Genomic DNA, 17397 nt, shown 5'->3' on the forward strand with positions numbered 1-17397 from the left:
AATAAGTTAATATAAAACAAAGTAAGTGCATTGTCACTAGTGCAAAAAAAGAAAAGCTTAAGCGCCAAAATGTTTCTTTTGGAAAATGAGCTTTGAAAATATGCACTGTTATCATTCTATCCTCTGACGATGTGAAATTAGTGGTGCTATTCGCATTCGACCGCGATTTTCGCATATTACGTTGATCTCCATTACTTATCAAGTCATGCATGAAATTGTGATTTAAAAAAATATAAATTAAAATAAAACTTTAAGCTTATCATGTTTGTCAATCTTCAAAGTACCAAAACGAACTCCTTTCTATATTTAAGCAAAGTAAATATTCACTTTGAACTTTCCATTGCTAAAACACATAAAATTTAATTTTGGTATTTGTAGATTTTTCAGTTTGCATGAGCAAAGTAAAGCGACTCTAACTAGATTTGTTTGCCTATCTTCGCTTTTTATTGCAGAATTACTTGTCTCACAGAAAAGAATATTAAATAGAAATGCCACGTCGAAAGAGAGAGATTATTTTTAATTCATTCACACTTTATTCTATATACCAGAAATAAAATAGATACAAAAGATAACTCAGTATGAAAGATAAGCTTAAAGAGATTACTCTCAGCTCACCCAAGTAGGAAATAAAAATAAGACGGATAAATAAGAGTACAATCGTATAAAATCTAGATTACAATGTAGAGCGAAAACTGAATACATAATAGTTATATGAAGAGAAAACGGAATGATAGCGTTCAGCCAGACGATCTTTCTCATATTCGTCGCCGTCATCGGACATCTTTAAATGTTGACTCCCAGAAATAATTGATTAGTTGTCTTCTCTGTAGACGATTGATTAATTAAGAAGCGCAGTGAGTTCTGTACCGTTCTTTCGAATCAATATCTTATTCTTACAACCGTTTCAACCGTTATTTTTCCATGGCAACCAGGAATATTATATCAACCGTTACTTCCTCGGCGACCACGAATGCCGCAAGGGGTATAAGTGTTCTGTGACCACGGATCCTGTATGTGGGGATATACTGATAAACAATCAAATCGAGGAAAGATTCGGACACTTCTATGACCAGTGTCATCTATTAAGGTGCCGTCGATATAAATTTGCCACAATGAAAATAAATAACAATCATGTACACAAATACTTAACAAATGATACACATAACTAAAGGAAAATTACTACTACTAAAGAGAGTTGCACTAACTTAGTTAAAGAAAAATAAACTTAATTGGCGATAATGACGATTCACTAAAAATTCATTAAAATGACCTCCTTAAATTTAAAATAAAAACGGTAATTACTATTCTAAGTAAGGAAATAATTAAATACTAAAGCGGGCGAATTTAATCTGCAACGAGCGATTATATTATTCGGGTTAGATTAGGTTAGAACATTTGTTCGCACAAAATTTTATATGCAGCTCGGTCGACATAACTAGAAACGCAAATTTGTATGTCTAAGTTTCCGTTTTCAACATATTTTGGACTCACTCAGTCGTCCACCTACTTATTATTTCGGTAAGCCAAATTATTCTGTATTTTCAACACAATTATATTAGCTCGTTTAAAACTACCCAAATATTGTATCATATTAGAAGCAAAAATTATTAATTATGATACAGGAAGGTGGACAGGCAAATGGACTACATGACTGGTAATCACGACCGCCCATAGACATTGGCGCTGCAAGAAATATTAACCATCCCTTATATCCCTTGTGTCTGTAGGCTCACTCACCCAAACTGAAAACTTAATAATTTATAGTACACAATTTATTAATAAAAATAAAATAAAGAAAGTTAATGCAATCGGTATATTAATATATACAAAGACTAAATCAATTAAATTCATAATAAATAGATATGAATAAAATAAAAATATGAAACTAAATAATTACGTCTCTCAAAAAAAATAATAATAATAAATTAAACTCTGTATACGAATTTTCTGTGTTAATAAATCAAACAAAAAAGTAACATAACATCGAGACAAATACAAGACAAACACACTTTAATTCAAGTCCCGAACTCAGTATCACAAGTCGTACCATTTCCTGCGTACCTTCTGTTCTTCGTTTAACTTTTTCAATTCAAATATTTATTGTTAAAGTTTGCTTGTAAATTCTGATTCAACAGTAAATTGTTCCACAAAATTTCATTACAAATTTTATAAACGGGACTAGACGGAATTAATTGTTTGATTGGTTTTAAAATAATAATTATAAAGATATTATTTAATATTGATGTGTAGACTTGGATATGTTCAATGTATTTCTGATTATTGGAGATCATGTTGTGTTGTTTGGGATCCACTAAAATACTTTACGATTAAATTTGCATAATAATGATAACTTATTTTACAAACATACTTGTAAGGCCTTTAGTACAATTTTATTCCCAAGCAATGACGTATTTTATTAAGCATTTTTGGAAAGCTCTTAGCGTAGAGATCATAAATAAAATTAATCCATGCCTTAATTGAGACGAGATGGCCCATGATTGTGGGTTCAAACGCAAGAGCAGTTCAGACAAGCAGCAGTGAATTTTCATATACTTAATTTATGTTTATAATTCGTCTCGTACTCGGCGATGAAGTAAAACATCGCGAGGAAACCTGCATGTGTCTAGTTTTAATGAAATTCTGAGGCGTGATGGAATAAACTCCAAAGCCTTCCTCTCTGAGAAACCGCAGCCTAGCAGCGCGACATTTACAGGCTCTTTCATTATTTTTAGATATTACTTTTAGATGGGATGATGAAATATTTTTAGTGGTTAAATATTTTATTAGATTTCCATTCATAATGTGTATGCACTAGCCCGCACTCGATCAGTGCAGTAAAGTAATCCTTCTCCTCAAAAGAGGTTGCTTTCGCCCAGCAGCGAGACATTTAAAGGATTACCTACTTTCTTTTATTGTCATAAAAATGTGCATTTACAGACTGAATTATGCAATAAAATTTAGAATTGAATACCATCTACTAATGTAACGGTGTAATCATAGGCACAAGGGACATAACATCTTATTTCCCAAGGTTGGTGGCGCAAAGGTGATGTAAGGAATGGTTAATATTTCTTACAGCGCCTTTGTCTATGGGCGGTGGTGACCACTTACCATCAGGTGGCCCATATGCCCGTCCAACCAATACCATAAAAAAGAAAAAAAAAATATTATTTCATTTCATACAAACAATTGCAAAAAGAATCTGAATAATCATTCAATTTCGTAATTTCAAATATAATAATAAAAAATCAATGATAAGAAATGTTGTAAGTACTATCTCTAATGCTGATAAGTTTTTTTTTTTTTTTAGTACTTAGTAACAAAAGAAAAAAATACTATTAGTACAATTACTATAAGCATTCTCTAACAGTCGACCTCAGGAAACGCAGTCAAGAATGCTTGTAGATTAGCAAAGAAAATATTTTACGCTAACGACCCGGCCCGCCTTCAAACGAAATTCATTAATAAAGAAAATTATATGACGTAAATTATACGCCATACCACTTAGAAATTGTGTAGCTATACTAGTTAAAATATATTATAGTATACTTGTTAACTGATATACTATAGAAATAACCCGTACACACAAACAAACAAATATTAACTCTTTATAATATTAGTATAGACAAAATCACCGGTTACACAAATATAAACATTAAGCACATTTGTATGCACAAGATACATAAATGTGATAATTACGCATTTTTCCAAACCAATTTCTTCCTTAAGGTGTTCGTAATAAAGTAGAAGAATGTCAAAAGTTTTCCTCATTCTTGAGAAATCTTTTTCTATCAGAGTGTATTTTCCAAAAGGTCCAAGATTGTTTCCTGAATATTGGTAGTTACGCTGTAACCTAATTGAGTCAATTCATCGAAAAATAACAAGCTACACGTCCATGCAATTTGGAACCTAATGAGAATCTGAACTCAACGATCAACATGAAATTCCCTTAAAGAGAATTTTGTACTAAAATTTTATGAACCAATGTAATTTGGTCTTTGAGGAAACACTGAGTGTTTTATATACTGTATTAAGAGTTGTTATAGTATTAAGAGTTTTTATCATAAAATTAAACAGTAATAAATATTTGTTTAAATTTTCACTGAGATGTATTTTCAAACCATATACAGTAGTATTTCGTGATTGTTTCACTACTACGGAAAGGTCTTCCACAAAACCAAAGTAATAATCTAAATCTCATCGTGACCAAATTTATAAATGTGAAAGTGTCTTTATTTATGTATTTGTTTTTTTACACATAACTACCCAGCTAATTATCATGAACCACTGAAACACCTGAGCCACCAAGCCTTGTTCAATCAATACACGCGGACAAAGCGGCTGGCGGAACCTAGTGTCATATAAATAAATAATATATAACACGTGAATTCGCTAAGCGAAGCTTATTTGAAGGACATTTCATCTTCCATAAAAGATTATACCGATCTTTTATTAATAGAGTAATAAAAATTGAGTTATTATTGGTTGATTTTAATGCTAAATAATATTTTTATTGTATTCCAATTACATATTTTTCATTTGGTTGAAATAAGTACTGAATTTCATTTAGATTATTCTCAGAAGAATTCACATTGCAAGCCAATAATAATACCCTTACATTTAATTTAATCCTGTAACATGGCGCTTCAGAAGTGTTTATAAGAGCTTACTGGAATATTTTCATTTTGTATTCAAAAATTTCCAAATTTTAACAACGAATTTTTTACAGTCGTTTAATTGACATAGCTTACTAACAAAAATATCTCTTTATTATTGAATAATTGAAAGAAGCATTTATTTTAAAAGCTTGTCAAAGTAATACCGAATATATTTTATTAAATATTTTTTTATTATTTCAGACCGACACTGTTACAACTGTGTCTCACGCACACTTTAATAACAGTTTAAACGTATCTACATTAACATTTCTGTTTAAGATATTAAGCCAAAAAAAAAATTATATTTAAATGTAAATAATTCCATAAAAACCTTCATTCGAATAAAGAACGCGTTAAGGGACTAAAATTGTGTGAGACGTATTCCGTCATATTCGCTCCGCTCGCGCGGAAAATACAATTTCAAGCGAGTCTTTGATAAAATTTATATGTACCTGAATAAGACTTGGCGTTTCAATTTGCAACCAAATACTGTGAAGTCACAATTGTTTAAAATAATATTGTGTCTCGTTTAATTAACTCAAGTGAATTACTTATTTGAGTGACACGTACGATACAATATATATTTAAACTTTAGTTAATTTTTGTTTATGGTACGAGTGATTCGTCATTAACTTACTCATATTGTTTTAATTCTATGGAGTTCCTAAATAATGTGCTCATGTTCCTTTATATTCCTAGATATTTATAGGTCCGTGGTTCTAAACCTAGGCAGTCTAATAAAGTGCTATTGGATTTTTCGATCAATAAATTATCGGTAGCAATCCGGTGTTATAAATTGTTTACAGTCCCAGGCCTCGCCCTTACTCTGTCCAAATTTCATTTCTAATATTGAAATAAAAGAAATAATTAATTCCAGTATTCACATGCTACATATTATGCATAAAATGAACATTCATTACTCTATCTAAAATCAAAATCAGAGATCACATTTAGTCTGCAGTTCCGACACTATAATGCAAGCAGTGATCAGTTATTCATAGCAGCGCTTCTCTTTTACGGTATTCAAGCCTCAGGGGTTATTATCTCAAACATTGGTTGAGGTGGGGTTGGAAATATGTGCCGTAATCAAAAATAAATCTATAGGTATAGATGTAATTTTGATTCAATATACGTATAGATGTATTTTTTATTTACTAACAAAACGAGATTGCTACGTTATGAACGATCTGGAAACATAGTTATTCTTAAAAAATGATAACTTATCTAGTTTACGAACTTATTATAATATTCTTTATTTATTGTAATTTGGAGTCTGGAACTGAGTACTGCTGTTTGGAGGTTGAATATCTGATGAGTGGGTGGTATCTACCTAGACGGGCTTGCAGAAAGACCTACCATCAAGGGTTCTAAAGTCCCTATAATAATATGTTATGTTTTATTATCACGTATGAAAGAAGCAAAAAGGATAAATTCGAATTCGGAATTTACTTGTATTTTTTTTTTGTCTAAAACTCCTTAACAGGAGTGTGAGTTTTGTATCCTGAAATTAGATTTTACATGTTTAAAAACTACGTTTAGTCTAGCAAATTGTATGATAGTTTTACGGTTGGCAGCTTCATTCTTTCATCAACAATCATTATCCGGACAGTTATTCGCATATACACGAAGCTATCCAACCACAGAACAAAATCTCGGTATATCTCCTAGGTTCTCTTGATATATTTTAGGGTGATGAAATCTGTTTGCCTTCCTATACCATTTTAATTACAAGTTTAAATTTCGAACAACATGTGGGAAAACTTCAAAGCCTACGTTTATGCTTACAGAATGTTATACAGTCGAGCTATAGCGATACAATATTTGTAAACAGAGTATTTTATTTGTATGTAAAGTTCTTGAATGTCTAATTTAGTTTTCTTGTTTTCTTTTTCGCCGCGACACCGGCCATAAAATGGAATATCGACTCGCGCAACTGAATACAAATTCTTAGTTATTACCTCAGGTCTTCCGAAGTTTCAGATAGATGATATTTCGTTAATATTTCATACAGTTTTATAGTTTTCAATTTTAAAAATGAAGACGAAATAAATTTTATTCTGATGTACCTGTTTATAGATGGACAAATTGGAATTGATAGCGTCGAGCAGCAGGGTCGGATTAAAATGACAATTTTTATTTTTAATCTTCAATTGACGAGAAAAATATATTATTATGCCATTACACATATAAATGAAAAATTTTAGTTTCTTATTTTAAGCCTGCCGATAAATCTGATCCGATATAATATATGATTAATGTTTTAATAACGTATAACTACAAAGCGCAAGGAAGCGAGTTCCTTTATGTATTGCCTTATATAAATTTATATATGTCTTACATTATTAGCTACTTATTTTTAAATAAAAAAAAATATATAAGAAGATTATATTTATCCAATGATAAGTTAGTCGATATTAATATATTACCCAGTTGTTGACTCCGAAAAGTCAATACACCCTGGGGCAAGAAATTCGATTCTATATTGAAAATCTCCAGTATTTTAATCTTCCCATACATCTTTTGATCTTATTCCTCAATACAAGAAAACAGTTAAAAACGTGGAGTTGCTATTTATTGATGTCAATATAGGATATATACATAAAATATCAAAACTTCTTGCTTCTCGGGAGAATATGTATAAGGTAGGTATATATAGCTTTACAATCTATTAAATCTTGTAGCATGACGATTCGCAAGTTTTTATATGATATATATTTTATATTTGGAATAGGTAGGCGGACTGGCAAATGAGCCATTTGATGTGGTGACCGCCGCATAGACATTGGTGCTCTAAGAAATATTATATAAAAAATTAGTTATATCGCTAATAATGTGCTACCAATCTCGGAAACGAACACCATTAACGAATTTAAAAATATAAAATTTGTCTTAAACTTTCATATAAATTATTTGTCCACAGATTTTGTTCGATAGTTTTACTCTTGGCCGATTCACCTCTTTCACTGACGATGGATGTCCAGATGGTTACATGCAAATACAAGAAGCTAGCCGACCGCAAGTTGGAGGCTCGTGGTGCGGGACCTCCTGGGGTCCCTCGATATACTATAGCGAGACGAAATCAATTACGCTTATTATACGCTTATTACATTTATCAAAAGAACAAAATAATTACAATTTTGATTTTCGAATGGCATATAAAGTTTTGAGAAAAGAATATGCCACAGTCAGATATGGAGGAACGCCACCATCAGGTACCTGTTTCATCGAATTAGATTGTAATTATGAAACTCAATGAATCAATTATAATATACACCAAAGCCAACGAAAACGGGTCTATTTAAAAACATTTTACAAGTAACTAAAAAATCCTCCAATACGTTCTATTACTTAATGCAATATATTATTTCTTTTATATCAAATAAAATGTATCGAATTATTTATTAGTTTCAAATACTTTTGACAATGCCATAAAACTAACATCAATTTCACATTTACTATTTCATCTTTCAGAAAGGCCCTTCTTCAAACTTAGGCCAATGCTATATCCCGTAAACATATCACGAGGAGAAGATACGAACGTAGCAAGGACGACAAAAACTCCCGAGTATTACCTTGGGGATTTGATCTCGGGGACTTATTGCTCTCGGATATTCAGCGACTGCGATCGTAAAAATTGTAGATTACAATCACCTAACTTTCCCGGCGTCTACCCAAGAAATCTAACATGCTATTATGCGGTACGTCAGCACGAAGTACCTCAAGGAAAACACGCTTTGATCGTCGTAAAGCAACCAAATGGGCAGTTGATTTCCATCAGAAGTCAAAAGGCACTTTATGCGGCTTCGCAAAATGATAGAGAAAACAATGGGCGAGAATTGAAATTTTGGCATCAATGCGATGAAGTACAGGATTACGTTACTGTTTACGATGGATATACAACAAGGGATCCGGTTATTTTGAGGTTTTGTGGTGGAGGCGTGTCAGTTCCAGAGGCAATATCAAGCGGTCCAGAATTACTTGTTGAATTCACAACATCACCTTTTGGGACATTCTTGCAACCCGCTACGTCACAATCACTACACGGATTTCAGCTTGAAGTTGAGGTTAGATATTAATATATTTTAAATTTACGTTAATTCTTGTTTATTTAAATGAGTCTTAGCTACAACATTTTGTATTTACATAACATAGAGAAAAAATAACATAAAAGAAGGAAAAAAGCAATATTGGTTGTCGTCTTAGAAATTTACTTTAGTAAAAGTAGGTTTCATTTGCTAACGGATATTGGACCAACCAATTGTGGCCTCTGAGACAATCTATTATCATTAGTACGACTAGATCGACATTGGTACGTGCAAGTCGGCCTTAAAGTCGTTAAGCCAACAACGATTGAGGTTTTCCCTGAGGCTTTTATTGCTGTAAGTTACGTAAGCCTTAAATGTGATTACATTTTTTTATCATTTTGGCTCAAACTCGAGTACCACATTTTTACGAGTAACATGATATAAATATAGTAAAACACAGCTGGCATCAAACTTATTACTTATTCATTATATGTATAGACTAGCCACAAATTACTTAATAATTTTTTAACGGAATTTATGAATATATTATGTCGAAAAAAAAACAGAAAAACATCAAAACCAATACTTACACCATAAAAAATCAAGGTAAATTAATATAATGGGAGGAGCCCTTGCTATTTTACTTGGAGCTCATAATAATTGTTTTTATTGTATTCATCATGGCTTTAGTATCCTTGAGGGAAGTTTTAATGTAACTGCTTTTAAACGTGATCTCAAACGACATTTATTCGAAAAGCTTTTGGTGATATTCATTAGCCATTCCATGAAATAAAACAGAAATATGTTTTTTAAATATGTATTTAAAAATAAAATTTTATATCTGACTATTTTTTCATTTCCATTTAATAGTTTGCTTAGGAATACAATTCATATACTTTTTACATTTGTTACGACAATGACGATGGATATTATTTATCATCAAAGTTTTATTGTTTTAGTACTTTGATATTAGTACAAAATAATAAATCAGAGTTCGTGGACATTGTTTGGGGCCCAGCCAAAGTGTAATTAGTAAGTAGGCTCGCACGGTCGCTCATAATAATGGAGCGAGGAGAAATTCTGCAGACGCACCCATTGTTTTAACTTATCAAATTAGGTCGTGACCCCAACTTTTTTATACCGACACAAACTTGCTACTTGGTCATTACCTGAAACAACAACACATTTCGGTAAAAAACTAACAAAAAGATCGATAAGTTATTTAATATTTAAATTATATTATGCTATTACAGGTTAGATTTGTTGATCAGCAATCTCCTACTTATGCGAAGAATAAAAGAGCTTGTGAATTTTGGATAAGAGGTACGGGGAGGGGAGTATTAGAGCATCCTCAGCATTCACTTCCACCGAACACAACATGTCTATACCACATGCAAGGAATCGACACATCAGGACCCTCGGGAAGAAACATTATTTACAGAAGGCAATTTTCGGCACCCCGATTTAGGGTGTGGTTCTCAGTATTAAAATTTTACGTGACCAATGCTATCAATCCGAATTTGCCGGAGGATGAGTATTGTGGAAGCCATTTGAATATATGGGATGGTCCGATGAGAATATCGCCCGGCTGTAGTGATATATTTTGGTAAGCATTTCAATAACATAACTTTACTGTAGTATAATATGCACATACAATCAAATATAAAAATAAGGATGTCCTTTAATTATCTTATTATTTGGCATCTTTTTTTTATTATATCCTGTATGATGTTATAACAGGATTGGTACTAATGGTAATAATCAAGTTTTAGTATCCTTCTTAATCTTTTAGAATACATGTTAATGGACACGCATATAGTAGACTGTCATTAAATAGTTTTTCACATGGAAATTTCCTTTATCGCTGAGCACGAGATGTTTTTTGTTTTTTATGATATAGGTACACGGATGGGCAAATAGGTCACCTGATGGTAAGTGGTCATCACCGGCCATATTGGCATTGTAAGAAATATTAGCCATTTCTTAGATTGCGAATGCACCATCAGCCTTGGTAACTAAGAAGTTATGTCTCTTGTGGATTTAATTGTGTATGGTATTGTTTTTAATTTATAAGCTTCTAATAAATATATTATTGTTAATTTCAGTGACAAAGAAAGATCGGTGCAAATGTCGAGAGCAACTTCTCCGCAATCAGTGATAGTTGGACGACCTCCTACAAATGCAACATTGGTTGCAAGATTTTGTCGAGAGCGAGCACCGCGGACATGTGAACATGCGTTATTACGAAGATCTAGAGCATGTGCTCGAACAGAAAGCTTTTTGTCTAAAGGAGACTCCTTGACTTTGGAATTGAAGTTGACTCAAGGAACTGCACTCAAGTAAGTAGCTTTGCTGACTATAGCTAGATTATGTTTCTCATCTAAATATGAATTTTGGAATAAAATTTAAATACGATAGCAAATATTGTACAATCATTTATAGTAAATATAGTATAGCTTTATAATTTTATAGATAGTTCTTCTACTGACTGTTTCATGATATTTAAAGATGCCATCCTTAAAAAAATTTCAATAAATTAAATAAAAGTTACAATAACACTCAGAGATAGATTCATAAAATAATTTTATCATGTGAAATATACATTTTGTACAAAAGGGATTCCAGTCAGTACTTTTCCTCACATTGTATATTAATAATAAGTACGCGGAAGATAAATAATCAAACAAATTAAATATTATTATTTGAACCTTCACTGCCATTTTTATTTCAGACCAGTTTTTTTTAAAGCTCTGTATGAGTTTGTTGATCTTCACCAAGACGGAGAACCATGGGGCCGAGGACCATGTTCACGTCGCTTCGTATCTAGATCGTTTCCTGAAGCTCCACCGGATCCACCAATCACATTTTCATCTCCAAGAGACGTATTTTTATACGGAAGAGGCGGCGCAAGAAACATAAGGTAACATTTTAATACACCTTTATTACTAGAATTTAAATTCTGTTTTAACAAATTTCGACCATGACAGCAGAGTCAAATGCATTGCATTTATATATATATATGTACTAGTGTAATTGATCTATATTAATTTTATTTCAAGGAAAAAATAATACAAAATATTATCTATTTTACAAAAAAATAAATATCAATAGGAGAATTTCGATTATAAATTAATAATATTTAATAAATTCGGACGAGAGCTCTTATTCGCATGGACCATACATATTACAAATATATAATTTAATTATTTTAAACTTTCAGCTGCACATATCGTTTTGAAGCAAATCCAGGCGAAGTAGTACGACTTCGTGTTTGGGGAGTTCGTAATGGAGGTAGGCTTTGCAGATCCGTCCACTCCGCACATTCACCATGGTTTCGGTGTGGTGGTACACCTACAGCTGCTGTAAGGATATTCGAAAGACCTTGGAGGGATAATGGACCGGGTGTACCTAGAGATTGTTTGTGCAGGTTACTTTGTTAAATTATTTCCATAATAATAGTTTTATATAATAGCCGTAATATTTTTAGTTTTAGTTAGTAAAAACAATTACTCAAAATATAATTTTGTGTACATAGATCTCAAAATAATACGTTCTTTATTTAAACCAATCACTTATCAATATATAAATATTAGTACATGACTTTCTAGCGATGTGAACGATTACGAATTTACATCTACATCAATGGTCGCTGAGCTCAAATTTGACGTAGTAAATATGTCCGCTGTTGATGATTTCCGATCATTTGGTTTCGAAGCATCCGTCGAGTTTATTCGATTGGACAGTGTTTGTGATAGTACTCACAGGGTTTACGGTGCCAGTGGAGAAATGAGACTTACGGCACATGCACCTGTACCTGATTCAGTAAGTATAATTCTGGCTTTTATTTTCTCTCCATAATTGCCATCAATTCTTAGACCTAATCAATTTTAGTAGGCTTATTCGTCATAACGTGAAAATTATTGCTGAGGACAGGCCACTTCTCCATTTGAGGAGTAGTTTTTTAAGTTCACTTATATTGTAGTATCTTTGAATGTGTGCAAATTTAACAAAAACCACACAACCGATTTTAATTATAATTTATTGCGTATAATATCATATCATTAGTATCCAGACATATATATAATAATTTTTTTTTAGTTTTTGATGAAGTTCATGCTTTAAAAACAATATTATTTGAATTTAAAAATATAACATATTTTAATTTTTCTTCAATTTCAGGAACGATGTGAAAATCGTCCATGGTTAATAGATCCTGCACCAGGTCGGTATCTTTACATTCAAATCCAAGGAAGTATAATAAAAGAACCCGAACTAGACAATTTCACACTTCTGAATAATATCACAGTAGCACCAGATCTGGGTCACATGTGTCGAACACAAAATCGTATAGCTGTGTACGCTGGAGGACTCACTCCAATTTTTATATGTCCTAAACCTCCAGACGAACAGGTAACGAACGAACAAATTATATTTTATACTCGTAGATTTCTGAAATACAAATATAGCGATATACCCGATCTTAAATAGTAAATGAAATATTTAATGTAGTTTTTTTGAATCATAATCCAAATAATTTTTGGCTCAACAAAAGTCAGAAACATTGACATTAGGAAACAAAGGTGTTCATTGTCGTCGTTTTTCTAATACAAACAAAATATTTTTTTTCAGGAAGAACAAGTCGTGGAAGTATTTTCAGAAGGTTGGTCGAAAGAGATCGATTCCCTTGCTCGGCATGTGCTCGCTCCACCGCCTTCTCCAGACCGCTTCGATCTAGACTGGCCAAGATCTCTTTCCGTTGAACTGATAGCTGTAGAAAGTGGTTCATATTATATTACATGGCTGGAACTTTCTAGAAGGTATATATATATTTGTTATTTGCTCGCCTGTTTTTGGTACCAAGACCGAGAGTACATTATATAAGAGTAGTTAGTAAGCTGTCACTTGTCTCAAACTTAGGCACAAGAAGGAAATGAAATCTTTCAATGCGCTGCTAACCTGATATTCTCTCCTACGAGCGTCTATTATACGGATCTCATTATTTTTTGAGCTGAAACAAAACCAGTTGTTGCTGTTGATTGGTAATAGAATATGCTTAAAATTAACAGCTATATTCATTTAAAAACTATCAATATATTTTTACAATTAAATTTCACATCAGACCTTCAAATATTATATGCAAGCAATTAAATTTCAGGATGAAAATCAAGGTAATGATTAATTTTAAAATTTATAATTTATGTATTTATTTTCCAGACATTCAAGTGAACGTGGCGGCGTTTACGCTTTATCTGGCGAATGTCCTTATCGTTGTGCGTCCTTAGACGCATGTATAGAACCGTCGCTTTGGTGCGACGGCATACCGCAGTGTCCTCAGGGAGAAGATGAGCGCCTGTCGCAATGTTCTGCGCTACTGCGAGTACCGGCACATTATGCTGCGGCATTACTTGCCTTCACTATACTAGCTGCCTTTGCTGTGGTAAGATTTGCCTTAAATATAGCTTAATTCATTTACATTTTTGAATCTTAGATAACTTCTTGAATGTGACAGAAAATCCTCATTTAGGATGATGTTATTTTGTACTAGTGGATTTGTAAGTATCACAAGTTGAAGCGCATATTAAACTCATACAAAACTCTTAAGTGTTTTAGAAATTTTATTACTAGCAGAGAAAGTACATAGTATAATAATATAGATAGCTTGTAATAATTACCTGATTAGAACCGAACATCATGTGTTGTAGAAAAAAAAATCAGTTAATGACAATGGCTTTATAATATGAAGAATATTTTCTCATGGGGCGTCAGCATAAGCCCTTGCTGACAACATTTCCGATTTTTGAGAGTGCATAATCTATTAGAATTAAGTACTCATCACACAGAACATATCATGAATTTGTACACCTTACCATTTTGTGTCGCCATAGTTTGTAGTATCGTCACTTTATTTTTATGATTTATGAATTCTTTATCAAACCTCATTTACAACAGTATAAATGGCGCCTGATATTATTTACCATATATAACAAGATTGCAGTGTTGGAATGCAATTTTTTTATGCTATAGGATTTTATATTGAATTGTAATTAAATTAAACTTACATTAAATTTATAAATTTGTTTGTTTTTTATCAATCAAGTAATGAATAAAATTCTAATTTCTGCTTATGATTAATGTCAATTTATGAAATTACAGATAGCTGTAGCGCGTTCATGTCGCAGACGCCGTTCAGCGCTTCAGCAGCGGCTAAAAAGCCTTTCATCAGACACGGCGATTTTCGATGAAAAAGAAGTGATTTGCTGACCAAGCGAGGACTCTGTGCGATACGTGGAAGTCGACAGAGTCACCACTGTGTGACTGTCTTCCAGCACAGAGTCTATGGGTACTGCATGTACGTTGTTGCTCATCTCCTAACTAGGTTCAGACAGAGTGTTTGTTACAAGCAAATATATCGCGTACGTATCTAGCGTTCGATCGATGTTAAAGGAAGTATGTTGGAATTCAGTTAAAATAAAATTAAGCGATTAATGAAAATGATATTAAATCCCAATTATATTTACTCAGTGATTAGATTAATATGTTGTATTTGAATTGACTATATTTGAAGATTTTGGACCAAAAACAGTTGATCGGTCTATGAGTCCACTTTATGAACCGTCTAATTTATTTTTGACCTGTTCTACATTTTTAATGAGATTTATCGACAGTGTATGAGTTTGAATGATTTCGTATGTTTACGTAGTAACGCACAAACAACCTATGACCGATCGGCTCATGGCACAACTTTTATTTCCGACGATTACTCGATTGTGATTTTAAAAAATATGTAAATAGATAAAGTAGAATTTCTTAAGAGATCATTATTAGTAATAATTAATAGGCTTTACGAAATATCGTTGTGGCAATAAATTTGTTTACATTGTGTTAAGGTAAATCGGAGTCGCGTTCAATTGTGTTCTGATTGTTGACCTTTCGTATACGTGATATTAAACTGCCATTTTATAAAAAAAATGTTCTTATTCAATATAACCAAAATATTGAAATATTCTTTAGTCAAATTAATGATGATTATACAAATAATTATTTTACAATAAAAAAAAAAAAGAAATTTATCGTCTATTGACGGCAATGGCCACGAATTTGAAGAACAAAATATTTATAAATAATTCAAATTAGTTTACATTTTAAAATTATTTGTTAAAATCAATTAAAAAAATAAATAAAACAAAATACGAAATATCCTAAAAGATTTAAATGTGTTGTAAATAAAACTTAAACTATTCATATCTTAGTAATTTATTGAAGTGATATAAAAAAAATATTTCCCAAGGAAATTATTGAATTCTATAACGTCGAGTTAACTATTAGTGAAATCGTAGAGTCAAGATCCTATTGAGAACACCTCGTCGTATTACGATAAGATATTATTGATTAAATTGAATGAAAATTAGATGGAAGTTTACTAATTATCTCATAAGCTGCATTTATACTTGTTCCCTTTGTTAAAAAAAAAAAACGTTCAATTTTTCTTGGACAACGCAATCATTCCAAATTTCTTTCAATTTAATAAAATTTGGATCTGTGGACATTGTGTGTAATGGAACTCATTCCAATTTTAAATCTAGTACACATTTCACGCATAACTATTATGCATATAAAAATAAAAATAATTTTAAATTTCGTACTTAGCGATGATCCGAATGTTCTTTTGTTTTTTTTTTTTTAAAGAGTCCAAGTATAGATGTAGCGACGTAGATTCTAAATTCGATAAAAATATAGAAACTGTTAAAAGATACGAGGTGTAGGTTTGTAATTAAAGTGTTCTTTATCCATAACGATGCGTATTTTATAAGATTAAAGTTAAATTCAATTTTTTTCGTTAAATATGGCGATGTTCGTTGTTTTTAACGAATGAATAGATTGTGTTAATTTGTAGGATTTGTTAATTAACAATGTAAGTTATTAGAAACTGGGTTAGGAAATGTTTATATCGTCTTCCATATTGTACGGTGATTCCGGACTTCTTTTCCTTATGTTGCGCCATTTGGTTGAGCGTCCACAGGATATAGCTATAACTATTGTTCATTATTTTGTCCATTATTTAAAAAAAAAGTGTATCTCACTGCTCAGAAAAAGTAAAACTATTCTGGTGATAAACCCCAATTGAGCTTCGAAATATCTGTTGTCTCTTTCTCATTAGTATACTTATATATGTGAAAGAGTGAAAGCTGTGAAACATGACATGACGTGCGTTAAATATTTACTCTCAATTGAGATTTCACTAGTAAATCTTAAAAGTTATTTTCCACACTTGTCTGGTCGTTTTAAGTAAACTCTGAAACAAATTAAAAATTAAAACTAATTCATTTTTAAAGTCAGATTTACAGCTCAAATTCCTGTAATATTGTGAAACGAATTTGTTCTTAAAAAACATTTCGTATGGGATGAAGAGTAATCAAATAAAATCAAAATCTTATATATTAATAGCGTAAGGCGATTTTTGTCATAGTGATTATGGGACGATAGCTGCACATAAAAGATTGGTTATTTTGAAGAACTTCAGCCGTAGATGTGCAGAAAATTAAAGAGAATTCTTGATTGCAATTTACTAAATTACGATTACGATTAAATTACGATTTAACAAAGAATTAATTTTAGAGAGTGGACTACTATGGCTGTACACCAAAAGTAAATGAGAAACGTCCGAACAGACGTCGTCAGTTTACAATTAAATTAAATCAAAACAAAACCTGTCG

General features: G+C 31.8%; 1 protein-coding gene across 1 annotated transcript in view; it reads left to right on the forward strand.

Annotated features, from left to right (window-relative positions):
• LOC125064880 overlaps positions 1–15630 on the forward strand; it is a 149724-nt gene extending 134094 nt beyond the window's left edge. Inside the window, exons 4-14 of the mRNA XM_047672176.1 lie at positions 7579–7870; positions 8130–8722; positions 9937–10289; positions 10789–11022; positions 11415–11603; positions 11904–12110; positions 12292–12505; positions 12863–13093; positions 13313–13500; positions 13898–14120; positions 14837–15630. Coding sequence (XP_047528132.1) covers positions 7579–7870; positions 8130–8722; positions 9937–10289; positions 10789–11022; positions 11415–11603; positions 11904–12110; positions 12292–12505; positions 12863–13093; positions 13313–13500; positions 13898–14120; positions 14837–14944 — 2832 coding nt within the window. The 3' untranslated portion in view covers positions 14945–15630. The remainder of the gene's footprint in view (positions 1–7578; positions 7871–8129; positions 8723–9936; positions 10290–10788; positions 11023–11414; positions 11604–11903; positions 12111–12291; positions 12506–12862; positions 13094–13312; positions 13501–13897; positions 14121–14836) is intronic.
• Positions 15631–17397: the final 1767 nt, after the last annotated feature.

This window comes from Vanessa atalanta, chromosome 6, assembly GCF_905147765.1.
Source record: "Vanessa atalanta chromosome 6, ilVanAtal1.2, whole genome shotgun sequence".
Classification (NCBI taxonomy): Eukaryota; Metazoa; Arthropoda; class Insecta; order Lepidoptera; family Nymphalidae; genus Vanessa; species Vanessa atalanta.